The sequence below is a fragment of the Oncorhynchus tshawytscha genome, linkage group LG15 (assembly GCF_018296145.1).
Source record: "Oncorhynchus tshawytscha isolate Ot180627B linkage group LG15, Otsh_v2.0, whole genome shotgun sequence".
In the NCBI taxonomy this organism is placed as follows: domain Eukaryota; kingdom Metazoa; phylum Chordata; class Actinopteri; order Salmoniformes; family Salmonidae; genus Oncorhynchus; species Oncorhynchus tshawytscha.
The window spans coordinates 28,332,917-28,347,426 of record NC_056443.1 but is presented as its reverse complement, the minus strand read 5'-3'; the positions used below and the strand labels follow the sequence as shown (position 1 = coordinate 28,347,426).

Here is a 14,510-nt window from a genome sequence, read left to right as displayed (position 1 = left end):
TGTAGAATTGCAGGAAATTAGCTGTAAAACTGCCCCTTTTTCTCTCCACCCCATTGCAAAATGAGTAGAATTGCATGAAATGTGTTATACATTTGCATTTGGGGCCCCCAAAAGTCTAGGACCGGCTCTGACCCGCGAGCCACTGCGGCCCCTGATGATGAGTTCAGATTTTTCTTGTGGGCCCCTATTAAAGTTGCCCATCCCTGCTCTAAAGCCTGATTGACAGCTTCTCTGAGTGGATGTTTATTACTATCCTCTAAAGACTATACTTTGCTGTGATTGGTTTTCATCCTTTACAATGAGGACGCTGATGACATGACAATCACACGATATCCAACAATGCATCAAACGTCAAAGACATGTATTTCTATGACATGAAGCTAAAGTAAAGTATGTCGTGAAAATGTGGACTGAATTTTACTCACCATAGGAAAAACTGCCGTATTGTTATGATCATGCAGTATGCCTACACAATAAATACACTACCGCCCTAAAGCTACTGTAGAGACCATGTAATAGTAAAATACTCCAGAAATGAATTAGTCAACAAATGTAGCCTGGACTTTGAAATACAGCTTCAGTAACAATCAATTCAATTCAGCCGTCCAGGGGACTCTGAATGATGTTCAAATGAATTAAGTAAAAATTAAATGGGTAAAGCGTTTCACTACGGAATTAATTGAATGTCCTGTAATTTATTATAGTTTATTAGAGAGAGAGAGAGAGAGAGAGAGAGAGAGAGAGAGAGAGAGAGAGAGAGAGAGAGTGTCAATGTCTTCCCTTTGTGGCAGAAATAAGATCTAATTCACACAGGCAGTTATGTACTGTAGGCACCAACGTGTGAAAAGGGCCAATGCTGTTTCATGACTGGATTGACTATTTATCTTCTTCTGAAAAGCAATCCTATCACAACACTGGATAATAATTATACTGTGAATAAAGCCATGGACATTGGAAAGTTTCACAATGAAACTCTTTTCCCATCCATTCTATGTCTAAACCTCCTCCCCATTCTCATTTGAAATGAGAGTTGATTGTAGAATCAAATGGGGGGCGTTTTATGCACACACACACAAATCAAGTTTCTCTCTCATGGAGTTGAAGAGGCACATTGATTGTCATTAAGGTATCTAAAGCCCCCAAGTGGGGAAGATTGGCAACAACTCTGCCACGCTGATCCTCAACACAGGGGCCCCACAAGGGTGCTTGCTCAGACCCCTCCTGTACTCGCTGTTCACCCAGGACTGCGTGGACACTCACGTCTCCAACTTAATCGTCAAGTTTGCTGACGACACAACAGTGTTATGCCTGATTACCAACAACGATGAGACAACATGTAGCGAGAAGGTGAAAAACCTGGCGGAATGTACAAAACGAAGGAGCTATTTGTGGACTACAGGAGACAGCAGAGAGAGTACGCCCCCATCCCCATAAACAGGGCCACAGTGGAGAGGGTCAAAAGCTTCAAGTTCCTCGGCGTGGACATTACTGACAACCTGAAATGGTCCCTTCACACAGACAGTGTGGTGAAAAATGTGAAACAGCACCTCTTCAACCTCAGGAGACTGAAGAAATTCAGCTAGGCTCCTAAGACCCTCACAAACTTCTGCAGATGCACCATTGAGAGCATCCTTTCAGCCTGTTCGGTAACTGTGCACTGTCTGCAACCACAGGGCTCTCCAGAGGGGGTTGCGGTCTGCCCAACACATCACCGGGGGCACACTACCTGCCCTCCAGGACATCTACAGCACCCTATGTCACAGGAAGGCAAAGAAGATCATCAAGGACCTCAGCAGCCCGAGCCACAGCCTGTTCACCCCGCTAACATCTAGAAGGCAGAGACAGTACAACTGCATCAAAGCTGGGACCGAGAGACTGAGAAATAGCTTCTATCTCTAGGCCATCAGACTGTTAAACAGTCACCACTAGCCTTAGTCACTTTTCTAGTCACCTGGTGCTCTACCCTGTACCATAGAGGCTGCTGCCCTATGTACATAGACATTGACCACTAGTCACTTTAATAATGTTTACTATTTTACCCACTTCATATGTGTATACTGTATTCTAGTCATGGCTCAATTAACTACTGCTGTACACACCTGTTCTATTCATATACTGTCCATGCTGTCTATACATCCCTGCAATGTTGGAGCTAGAAACACAAGCATTTCGCAGCACCCGCGATAACATCTGCAAATCTGTGTACGCAACCAATAAACTTTGATTTGATTTGCGATATATCCATTGTGTTTGAAGGTCTTCTGCCCTTCCCTTGTGGCAGTGTGTGGTGTTGTTGAGGTGTGTGTGTGCGTGTGCGTGTGTGCACGTTAGGGTTCGAATTAGGAAACAAGGTTAGTTTTAGGAGCTAGGGTTAAGGTTAGGTTTTTGGGTTTGGGTAAGAGTACAGGTTAGGGTTAGGGAAAATAGGATTTTGAATGGGACTGAATTGTGTTTCCCCACAAGGTTAGCTGTACAAGACTGTGTGTGTGTGTGTGTGTGTGTGTGTGTGTGTGTGTGTGTGTGTGTGTGTGTGTGTGTGTGTGTGTGTGTGTGTGTGTGTGTGTGTACAGTATGTTTGTTACCTCTGCATAAATAAGTGCACATGTCCTCTCTTCTCCTCTTTTCTTCTCCTCTCCACATATTTTCCAGGGTGAGAGAGGTTGACAGCTAAGCAGAGTTGAGAAAGAGCTGGAGAGATGAAAAGTAAATTGACAGGATACTGGGTCAGCGCTCCTCAGTGGAGAAAGGGAGTGTGTGAATGGAGTGGTTGACGTAAGGGGTGATAGTTCAACTCCACTCACTTTGTGTGTGATGGGGGGATTGTGGTGGGGCTTAGCCAATACTAGCACTAGCAGCTGCAGTACAGATGCTGCAGGTCAGTAGGCTAGGCTAACTTAATGTGTCTAACCTTTGAGAAATTAGCCAAAACCAGCCAGTACCTACAAAACATGTGTTTTAAATACACTATATATACTAAAGTATGTGGACACCCCTTCAAATTAGTGGATTTGGCTATTTTAGCTACACCCATTGCTGACAGGCGTATAAAGTTGAGCATACAAGCAATCTCCATAGACAAACATTGGCAGTAAAATGGCCTGTTCTGAAGAGCTCAGTGACTTTCAATGTGCCACCGTCATATTAATGCCAATGATTTTGTCATGAGATGTTCGAGCAGGTGTCCACATACCTTTGGTCATGTAGTGTAGCTAGTGTAGACGTGCGTGGGCGCCTGGCTGTGTGTGTTTGTCTTTATGTGTTTGTTTTCCCCGGTATAGTATAGACTGGGATGTTGAACAGGGGATGGCACTGTGAATGTGTTTGTTTTTCCCTGTATATTATAGACTGGGATGTTGAACAGGGGATGGCACTGTGAGTGTGTTTGTTTTTCCCTGTATATTATAGACTGGGATGTTGAACAGGGGATGGCACTGTGAATGTGTTTGTTTTCCCCGGTATATTATAGACTGGGATGTTGAACAGAATAATAGTGAGCCAGTTTGAGCCAGTTTCATCTTAGCGCTTGATGGTTTTTGCGACTGCACTTGAAAGACACTTTCCAAGTTCTTGAAATTTTCCAGATTGACTGACCTTTATGTCTTAAAGTAGTGATGGACTATCGTTTCTCTTTGCTTATTTGAGCTGATCTTGCTATAACATGGACTTGGTCTTTTACCAAATAGGGCTATTCTGTATACCAACCCTACCTTGTCACAAATCAACTGATTTGCTCAAACGCATTAAGAAATTCCACAAATTAACTTTGAAAAGGCACACCTGTTAATTGAAATGCATTCCAGGTGATTACCTCATGAAGCTGGTTGAGATAACACCAAGAGTGTGCAAAGCTGTTATCAGGGCAAAGGGTGGCTACTTTGAGAATCTAAAATAGATTTTGATATATTTAACAATTTTGGTTACTACATGATTCCATATGTTATTTCATAGTTTTGATGTCTTATTATTCTACAATGTAGAAAATAGTCAAAATGAAGAAAAACCCTTGAATGAGTAGGTGTCCAAACCTTTGACTGGTACTGTCAATGTACACTCTACAGTGCCTTCGGAAAGTATTCAGAACCCTTGACTTTTTCCACATTTTGTTACGTTACAGCCTTATTCTAAAATAGATTAAATTCAAACATTTTCTCATCAATCTTCACTCATATACCATATAATGACAAAACAAAAACAGGTTTTTTGAAATGTTTAAAATTTATGAGAAATAAAAAAACAGAAATACCTTATTTACATAAGTATTCAGCCCTTTTGCTATGAGATTCGAACTTGAGCTTAGGTGCATCCTGTTTCCATTGACCATCCTAAAGATGTTTCTAAAACTTGATTAGACTGGCAAATTCAATTTATTGGACATGATTTGTTAAGGTACACACCTGTCTAAGGTCCCACAGTTGACAGTGCATGTCAGAGCAAAAACCAAGCCATAAGTTTGAAGGAATTGTCCGTAGAGCTCCGAGAGAATTGTGTCGAGGCACAGATCTGGAGAAGGGTACACCATTTCTGTAGCATTTTCTTCTTTTTTTAACCTTTGTTTAACTAGGCAAGTCAGTTAAGAACAAATTCTCATTTTTGATGACGCCCTAGGAACAGTGGGTTAACTGCCTTGTTCAGGAGCAGAACAGATTTTTACCTTGTCAGCTCGTGGTTTCAATCTTGCAACCTTCCGGTTACAAGTCCAACGCTCTAACCACTAGGCTACCTAGAACAAAGTGGCCTCCATTGTTCTTAAATGGAAGTAGTTTGGAACCACCAAGACTCTCCCTAGAGCTGGCTTCCCGGCCAAACTGAAAAATCGGGGGAGAAGGGCCTTGGTCAGGGAGGTGACCAAGAACCAGATGGTCACTCTGACAGAGCTCCAGAGGTCCTCTGTGGAGATGAGAGAATCTTCCAGAAGGACAACTATCTCTGCAGCACTCCACCAATCAGGCCTTTATGGTAGAGTGGCCAGACGGAAGCCACTCCTTAGTAAAAGGCACATGACAGCCAGCTTGGAGTTTGCCTTAAGGCACCTAAAGACTCTTAGACGTTGAGAAACACTATTCCCTGGTCTGATGAAACCAAGATTGAACCATTTGGCCTGAATGCATAGCGTCACATCTGGAGGAAACCTGGCACCATCCCTATGGTGAAGCAACGTCGTGGCAGTATAATGCTGTTGGGATGTTTTTCAGCGGCTGGGACTGGGAGACTAGTCAGGATCAAGGGAAAGATGAACGGAGCAAAGTACAGAGAGATCCTTGATGAAAACCTGCTACAGAGCACTCAGGAACTCAGACTGGGGCGAATGCACACTTTTCAACTGGACAATGACCCTAAGCTCACAGCCAAGACAACGCAGGAGTGGCTTCGGGACAAGTTTCTGAATGTCCTTGAGTGGCCCACCCAAACATATCTGGAGAGACCTGTGCAGCGATGCTCCCCATCCAACCTGACAGAGCTTGAGAGGATCTGCAGAGAAGAATAGGAGAAGCTCCCCAAATACAGGTGTGCCAAGCTTGTAGCGTCATACCCAAGAAGACTCGAGGCTGTAATCGCTGCCAAAGGTGCTTCAACAAAGTACTGAGTAAAGGGTCTGAATACTTATGTAAATGTGAAATTTCCGGGGTGGGGGGTTTATTCATAAATTTGCAAAAATGTATAAAATCTCGTGTTTGCTTTGTCATCATGGGGTATTGTGATGTCTTTATGGGGTATTGTGTGTAGATTGATGAGGGGGAAAATCTAAACAATTTAATTAATTTTAGAATAAAGTTGTCGTAAAAGTCAAGGTGTCTAAATACATTCTGAATGTACTGTATGTGGACACAAAATAGTGGATTTGTCTATTTCAGCCACACCCATTGCTGAAAGGTGTATAAAATCAAGCACACAGCCATGCAATCTCCATAGACACACATTGGCAGTAGAAAGGCCTTACTGACGTGGCACTGTCACAGGATGCCACCTTTCCAACAAGTTATATCATCACATTTTTGCCCTGCTAGAGCTGCACCGGTCAACTGTAAGTGCTGCTATTGTGAAGTCTAGGAGCAATAACGGCTCAGTCGTAAAGTGGTAGGCCACAAAGCTCACAGAATGGAACCAACTGAGTTGTTGGAAAGGTGATATTCTATTTCGGTGCCACGTTGAATGTCACTGAACTCTTCAGTAAGACCAACCCACTGCCAGTGTTTGTCTATAGAGATTGCATGGCTTTGTGCTCGATTTTATACACCTGTCAGCAACGGATGTGGGTAAAATAGCCGAATCCAGGTGTTTGATGCCAATCCATTCACTCTGTTCCGGCCACTATTATGAGCCGTCCTCCCTTCAGCAGCCTCCACTGGTCGAGCTTGGGATCTCTGCTGGCCTGTCTGTGTGAGCGTTCATGTGTAAGGTTTGGAGAGGGACCTAAAACCCTTAAATAAAGGGCAAACCAGCCAGATAGACAATATGACCACTCTTACTTAATGGACACAGGGAACCTGGAGTATATTGTATAGCCTTCTGTGTTTCATAACACACACACCCATATGCGGGAGAAAGTGTGTGTGTGTGTGTGTGGGGGGGAGGGGGTTCTTATTCCTACAGAGGCAATTAACACAGTAGCATGTGTACTCCCCAAATATAGCACTTTACATCTGCCAATTGGCTCAAAATTGCTCCGGTCCCCTAATTGTGAATTTCACCCGGCAGCAGATTGATATTTCCGATGAAACTATGCGCGTTTATAAAAATAAATAAAAAAGTATGTTAATTGGATATGTTGCGAGCCCAGTGAGTGTAGGGCTGGGCTGTGTTCTGCTGGGCTGTGTTTCCGCTGGGCTGGGTTCCGCTGGGCTGGGTTCCGCTGGGCTGGGTTCCGCTGGGCTGGGTTCTCATGTATCGAGCTGAGAGCCGAGGGGAGACGCTGGTGCCAGCTTTTGCAGACCCATAGATATTGATATTGAGCTCTATGCTTGGTTGGACAGTGATTCCTCCGTCTCTCTCTCACTCTCTCTCTCTCTTTATTTTCATCTTCCAATAGACTAGGTCTGCCTGTCTGCTCTAGTTCCTACACCCACCCAACCCTAGATGAGCTCTCTCACAACCTGGAATCAACTTTATGCTGAGTCACTCCTTACTTAATCTCTTTCTTTAGCCATATCTCTCTCTCTCTCTCTCTCTCTCTCTCCCTCTCTCTATATCTATTTGGCTTTCTTTATCTCTCTGCCTCTCTCACACATACTACTCTCTCCTTCTCCTTGCTTCGGCGTACTCCATTGGCATATGCCGTCTGGTATATCAGGTGTGTCAACATTTTATGCCATGTCATTCACAGATGAGGGTATAATAATTGAGGATAGTGTCCTGTGATAGCTGGCCACAATTACCAAGCAATGGGAAGAGCACCATCAACAATAAAAACATAGCATCTTTTTCTCAGTAAGGGAGTGACGTCTCTAAACGTCCTCATTTCTCCATTTTAAATGAGAGTGTGAGTCTTTTTCCTTATCCACAGAAAAAGGTGCATTTGAGACGTTGACAGATGTTATATTGTCTGTTTTTTACAAGGAAGACTAAAACGGAATGCCTTTCTCTCTCTCTTCCTCAGGTGTCATCTGTCTTGTATTTGTGTCGGGTTGGGGGTGAACGGGGTTGTCTTGATTTGAGATTTGAACTAAACTATCTTTTCTCTCTCTCTCCTCTCTCTCTGTTTCCCCACAGGGGACTCATCGCAGGCCGGTAAGTCAACTATCTCTTCACCTTCTCTCTTGCTCTGACACACGTACTGCTGTTTTGTCTGTGGCTGACAGTGATGTGGGATTTGATGATTCTAAGGCACGATACAGACTGAACACGTACACAATGGTGCGCGCCGACGCACGCACGCACGCACACACACACACACACACACACACTCCATTGGGTATACAAAAGCACATATAAAAGCCTAACGTGCCTCTACAAACCAGACGGATTGAGATTGCTGTGCCACTTGAACTTTTCTCCCAGCGGTGAAAGCCAACTTTAAAGGGTGCACAATTACCATTTATTTGTATTGTGAGGCTGCGGGATTCCTGCTTTTATATCAGTGAGAGGAGCTCTCAGTCTCAGTGGATTGTGAGCAATCCAGAAAAGTGTGAACTATATTGCTTTCAATCAGTCATCTGCTGGTTGGGGCCCAGCAATTGACAGCAATAACCACTCAGGTTGAGAATGAAGACATACGAGAGGCCGGGGTGTATCCAACTCAATAGCCAGCCCACTCTGATGAGAGAAGAGGACTTAATGGACAGAATATAGATATAGTTGCTCTTACCATTCAGAGTTCAGCAAGGTAACTGAATAGCAGAGACATTAACAGGCAGATGGGATCATGTATGTGTGAGGAAGATTGAGGTATGCAGCCTGTCTTTGCGAAGATCTGTGTTTTGTAAAGGTTTGCAATTGGGTCAACTGTTTGTTGTGGTGTCTGCTTTAAGTGAACAGTAGAGAGTATTGTACTTTTCGCCATGTTGTGAGCATGCTTTTAAAGGTGCACTACGCAGAAATCTCTCCGCCATTTCCTGGTTGCTAAAATTCTAGTTGTTTGTCTAATTTCAGTTAATGTGACAAAACAAGCAAGTATAGCATAGAGAATCACTGTACCATCTACCCGCTGTGAAATATCTTTTCCATAAATAAAACGTTTGTATTTTCAGCTGTTTGAAGCTGATGTACAAAATTGAAAGTTAAAGCCAAAAAAACAAAACTTAAGAACAGGAAGCATAGAAATAGCACACATAGAATATATCTACCACTTCTTAGTCTTTTTTTAGTTGAGTTTATTTTTATTTTTACAGGGACAGTGCACATTTAATCAACGTTTCAGAAAAAGTGCAGGTTTTAGCCAGCCGGTTAATTTTCATCCGCGGTCCCTGGGCAGGTTATTAAAAACAATTACAATAACAATACAGACAATCAATGAGCAGTGAGCACAAGCAGAGCAACATAGGACAATCAAGACGTAGCATACAGACAGAGCAACATAGGACAATCAAGACGTAGCATACAGACAGAGCAACATAGGACAAGCAAGACGTAGCATACAGACAGAGCAACATAGGACAAGCAAGACGTAGCATACAGACAGAGCAACATAGAACAATCAAGACGTAGCATACAGACAGAGCAACATAGAACAAAAAGCAGCAAGACAAAATCCATAAAAGCAACAGAGTTTCCACACCTCAGAAGCTACAGACAACATGGAAAGCGGCCATACAAAACTAGGGATTATGTTCACAAATCTCATTGGCCTTTAGCCATGTCTCCATGTTTTTAATGAAAGTGTGATAGGTGGTGCAGTTGTGTGTCTGATGGCAGTGTATTCCAAACATGGGAAGCTCTCACAGAGGAAGCAGATTGACTAAAGATGCTTTTCCTTAAGGGAACTATACAGTCACCTCTCATGGCAGACCTTGTGGATCTGCTGCCATATGTTTGGGCTTTCTGTTTAACAAAAGTACTGAGTTGAGGGGGGGCCAGGCCATTAGGATCTTGAATACAAGACATGCATTGATGTATTGCACAAGATTTTTCCATCTCAGGAGCTCATGCTTTCTGAGGATGTAACAGTGATGATGGCTATTGAGCTTCCTATCAAGCACTTTGAGAGCCTGTTTGTAGGCAGACTGAATGGGTTTTAATGTTGTACAGCAAGCTTGGGCCCAACTAGTCAAGCAGTATGTTAAGTGAGGAAGTATCACAGATTTGGAGTACAGTTTTGCTACCTCTGTAGTCAAACAATTTCTTATAGGTTGAATTTGGTTATTTGAATTACCTTTTTCACCCGCTTTTTAAAAGAGGGGTTGGAACCAAGTATGATGCCAAGGTACTTAAAATCAGATACCACCTGGAGCTTCTCCCCTGACACATAGACATCTGGCTCAGTGGCATCAGTTGCCCTCTTTGTGAAGAACATGCAGACAGTTGTTTTCACATTGAGATGCAAACATGAGTCACTGAGCCACTTTGTAACCTGGACCATTACAGTAGTGAGTTCTTGTGCAGCTTGTTGTTTGCTCTTTGCATGCACATATATCACTGTATCATCTGCATACATTTGAACTTCAGACCCAGTACAGACAGAAGGCAGATCATTAATGTACAGGCTGAACAGGAGGGCCCCCAGTATTGACCCTTGGGGCACACCCACATCATAGCTAAGAGTGGGCGACAGCTCATTGCTCACTCTGACACACTGGGTTCTACCTTCAAGGTATGATCTCAAGGCATCGGGGGAAAAGTTGAACTTGGACAATTTTGTGATGAGTACCTCATGGTTAACAGTATCAAAAGTCTTCCTTAGGTCCAGAAACACAGCCCCAACATCGCCCCCTTTGTCCATCTTGGACTTCACATTTTCCAGAAGAAAGCTGTTGAATGTTTCTGTGGAGTGTTTTGCTCTGAAGGCAAGATGCATGGAGAGTAATGTGAAGGGGCTGTTGTTGAGGTGGGCAATCTGTTGCTCTACTACACACTTTTCAACAACCTTCGACACCACAGGTAGTATACTAATGGGCCTGTAGTTACTCACTTCAGTAGGGTCACCCGATTTAAAGACGCCCTGACCAATAGATGTGTTGGTGTCCTTAGTAATGGGGCCAATGAGTGACTCCTTGTAGTTTTTAAGAAAGGTACAGTCCAACCCAAACACATCTTTGGCTTTATAGTTCTTTAGTGAGCTAATCACTTTGTTCACCTCTGACTCAGAAACCTCCCTAATGATGAAGACAGATCATCAATACACATTTCTATGTGATCGTGTCACCCAAAAAGTTACATATTGCAGTTTTAAATATATACATTTAAGTCCAGATATGCTAATAAATTCAACTTACTTTATTTTTTTTTAAACATTGTCTGCCTCCATCCGCCACTCTGAAATTTATATCAATCAGTTCTTCCCAGACTTAGGACTCAAAATGTAATACAACCAAGGAGATAATGCAAACCTATGGACAATCCCAGTTTTTTTGTCTATGTTGTTGTGTATACTGCTAAAGTGTTATGCATCACTTAAGTATTCATTAAAACTACACCCCAAGACCATATCTCAAATCTGCTGACATGCTACTGCTCGCTAGATTTTAATTTGGAATCAGTGAAGTGTGTGGTGTGTGTGTGTGTTTATAGACAAGCTAATGAAACGTATCAACGCTCCACACAAACAGTTAGGAAATGTAATGCTTGCTAAAGCTATAGCTTCCAGCAGTTGCTGCAATGTGCCTTTCAGTCGAGTATGATGACATCAATAGTATCGCTCCTCTACAGAATATTATCCCCCAAGAATACACTTTTATATAGGAATTGAATCGTTGGATAAAATGTACTGCAGCATTCAGGCTATGTTCTGACTGAACGAGCAAATATGTACAACACATACATACACCGCACATAATACAATGGATACCTACACATACACCAATACACATATTTTCTTATTTTTGAAAACCATATTCTATGCTTTCCATAGTTTGCCACTGAAATCTGTATGATTCTGACTGGCCTCTCTGTTCAATCATTTCAGGCGAGAGTATCTTCATTGGCATGTTGCTCATCCTGAGGTACGTAAAGAGGTATGCAAAGCTGTAAAGACAGTCTTTAGCCCGAACCCCACCGTGTTGTCTGCTATAGTGAATATAGAGCATAATAGTGTCTTACCCTGTCCCTCAATAACCATCAGGGAGGCATGAATAGCACATGTCTGCCCTCCAAATACTGCTGTTTACATGGCACACGCCATATGCTCCTCTCTAGGTTCATGACATGAATGTGTTGTTGGAATACGCATTAAGAATACAGACATACACATGCCCAACCCTCACCACCACCTGTAGATGAGGATGGGATATTCTGCTGTGATTCCAGACCTTTGGATATCTCTATAGAACCAGTGTAGCTCAGCTCTTGTCTGTTAGAACCAGAGCCTGTACAGAGACCAGACAGACGTTATGTTGCAGTCTCCAGGGCTGTAGCTGGAGAGAGTGGGCCAGAGAGCTAATGTGCCATTTTGTCTGACTTCAGATTATAGCCTAGCAGGGCCGCTTACTCGAGGGTAAACTCAAAAACTACCCCGGCTGCTCCCTCCTGCCTGCCTAGACTCTCTCCATCCACAGTAGAAAAAAAATGTAATTAAAATCAGGGAGAGAATGCTGCTGGATCGTGATTTCACATTAGTCTTGTGGGCTAAAAAGGAGGAGATGGCTAATACATTCCTCCACAAGAGGATTTTGTCTATTAGTCCATTTCACCACCATCGTCACAAATTCCTCTGTGAGAAGATTGGGGTGGATGAGCTTCAGCAAAAAAAGGCTTGAAAAGTTAGGACAGGAAGGAAGGATAGAAGGATGCACGTTAAACATATTTAAATAGGACCACGGTCTGAAGGCCCACAGCCTGCTTGAGGTCCAGACAAAGAGGCATCAAGACACCTCTCAGAGTATTGAATTAGACAAAGGCATGTACCTAGACGATTATGTGACTTAACCTTCTAAAAACGAGGGGGAAGTTGTTTTCAGTGCCTCCACTTCCACGGGTATAAATAAATAAGTACCCGAGGAGAGCCCCAATATAGTCTGAAAAGACTCCAAGCCCCATAACCCTCCTCTTCCCTAGGGGTAACGCCCAGAGCAACCAGAGAAGCCAGACAAAGGCCTGAAGAGTTCCTGGACGAACAACACACAGTTGAACTTCACAAGCACAAAGAGGCCAATTGGTTTGGTTAGTGGCACATCTACCTATTTCCTGTTCTCTTTCGTTCTCTCTGTAGTGTGCTGTAATTGAAGTTGCAAGAGAACAAGGGATAATAGGGAAAATAGAGAAAGAAAGGATGAGACCTGATTTTCAGAGATCGTTCAAATCTGTACCAGAGCACAGGTTGTTCCGCTCTTTCTTTGAGTCAGAGCGTGTCTTTCACGGTATTGAGATGATGGAGTGCATTCATGAGGGAAGCGGGATGCACTAGTGTGTGTAATTCCATTAGAATGACTTACTCAGGTGGAGGAGTGGAGAGAGAGTGGTTAGACAAATGCTGAATGCACACGATCAGAGAAACAAGCACAGGTAGGAGGTGGGCCGACACTGAAAACAGTGTAGTTGATCGATCTACGTCGAGGGATTTTCTGTATTTATAATATTCTTTTGATTACCAGGTCAATTTGTTGGCACTAGGGCTGACTCCATTTAGTCGACTGGTCCATTGTTTGGTTGTACAGCTGTTGGTCGACCAAGATTATTTTGTTGAGCAGTGGCAAATATATTTACAAAATGTGTGGCACACAAGACACCTGTCTGATTCACGCCTGTCTGAGTGGACTAATCCATTGCGGAGGCCTGTCTGAGTGGACTAATCCATTGCGGAGGCCTGTCTGAGTGGACTAATCCATTGCGGAGGCCTGTCTGAGTGGACTAATTACCATAATTTACCATAATCTACCATGTTTATTTGGTTACAGTAATTTCTTTTAATGTATACAATATATTATTATTACAGTCTTACCATTGTCATTGTAGGATTGGACACATTGTTTTTGGGGGGTGTATTTCATTCCATTTACTGTATGAGTTGTCAATTTATTCATTGTCTTTTGTTTGGAGCGCTCCTGTCGATCTTGAGTCAGGACACAAACCTGATTACGCATAGAAGTGGGCCTAGTCTACCTGGCCTGCGTACAAGTGTAGGCCTATAAATGTGCCCATTTGGGGATACTATTTCAGATTGTCTTAACTCACCGTCACTGTGGAACTTCTCAAAGTAATTTTTTCATAGCCTCAAACAGCAAGTAAACCAAGTCTGTTTTTACATGAATTGAGTTCCTCAACGTAACCTATCTGAAAAATCATTCCAGCTCTCTCCCTTTTGATAACCGCTCAGCATGAAAGGGGGAAAAAATGTCATGCTCTGTTCTGGTTGAGATTCATAAAATAGGCCTACCTGATTACTTCTTATCCCTTGCACAAATAGCCTACAGCTGTGTCTGTCTATCCAGAGCTCACTGTTGCAGGAAACACTGATGGCCCAGAATATTTTATACAATGTAACACGTTTGTTAGCGCAGGTTTCATTAGCTATCTCCCTGTCAGCTAATTCAATTTTGTATAATGTCTTGGCATGATTGTCTCATTTCACGTAACTAGCTTCGGGCTTAATTGAACATTCAATCATATCCACTTCCGGTCAAAAGTTTTAGAACACTCACTCATTCAAGGGTTTTTCTTTATTTTTACTAGTTTCTACATTGTAGAATAATAGTGAAGACGTCAACACAATGAAAGAATACATATGGTATCATGTAGTAACCAAAAAAGTGTCAAAATATATTTTATATTTGAGATCTTCAAATTGCCACCCTTTGCCTTATTGACAAATTTGCACACTCTTGGCATTCTCCCAACCAGCTTCATGAGGTAGTCACATGGAAGGCATTTCAATTAGCAGGTGTGCCTTCTTAAACGTTAGTTTGTGGAATTAACCAGCTATTTAT

At 42.8% G+C, this 14,510-nt stretch overlaps 1 protein-coding gene across 1 annotated transcript in view; it reads left to right on the top strand.

The window, feature by feature from the left end:
• Window positions 1-14,510, top strand: part of LOC112214891 (neurexin-2-like) — a 1,125,107-nt gene that overhangs the window by 375,139 nt on the left and 735,458 nt on the right. The window contains 1 exon segment of the mRNA XM_042298402.1: window positions 7,708-7,725. Coding sequence (XP_042154336.1) covers window positions 7,708-7,725 — 18 coding nt within the window.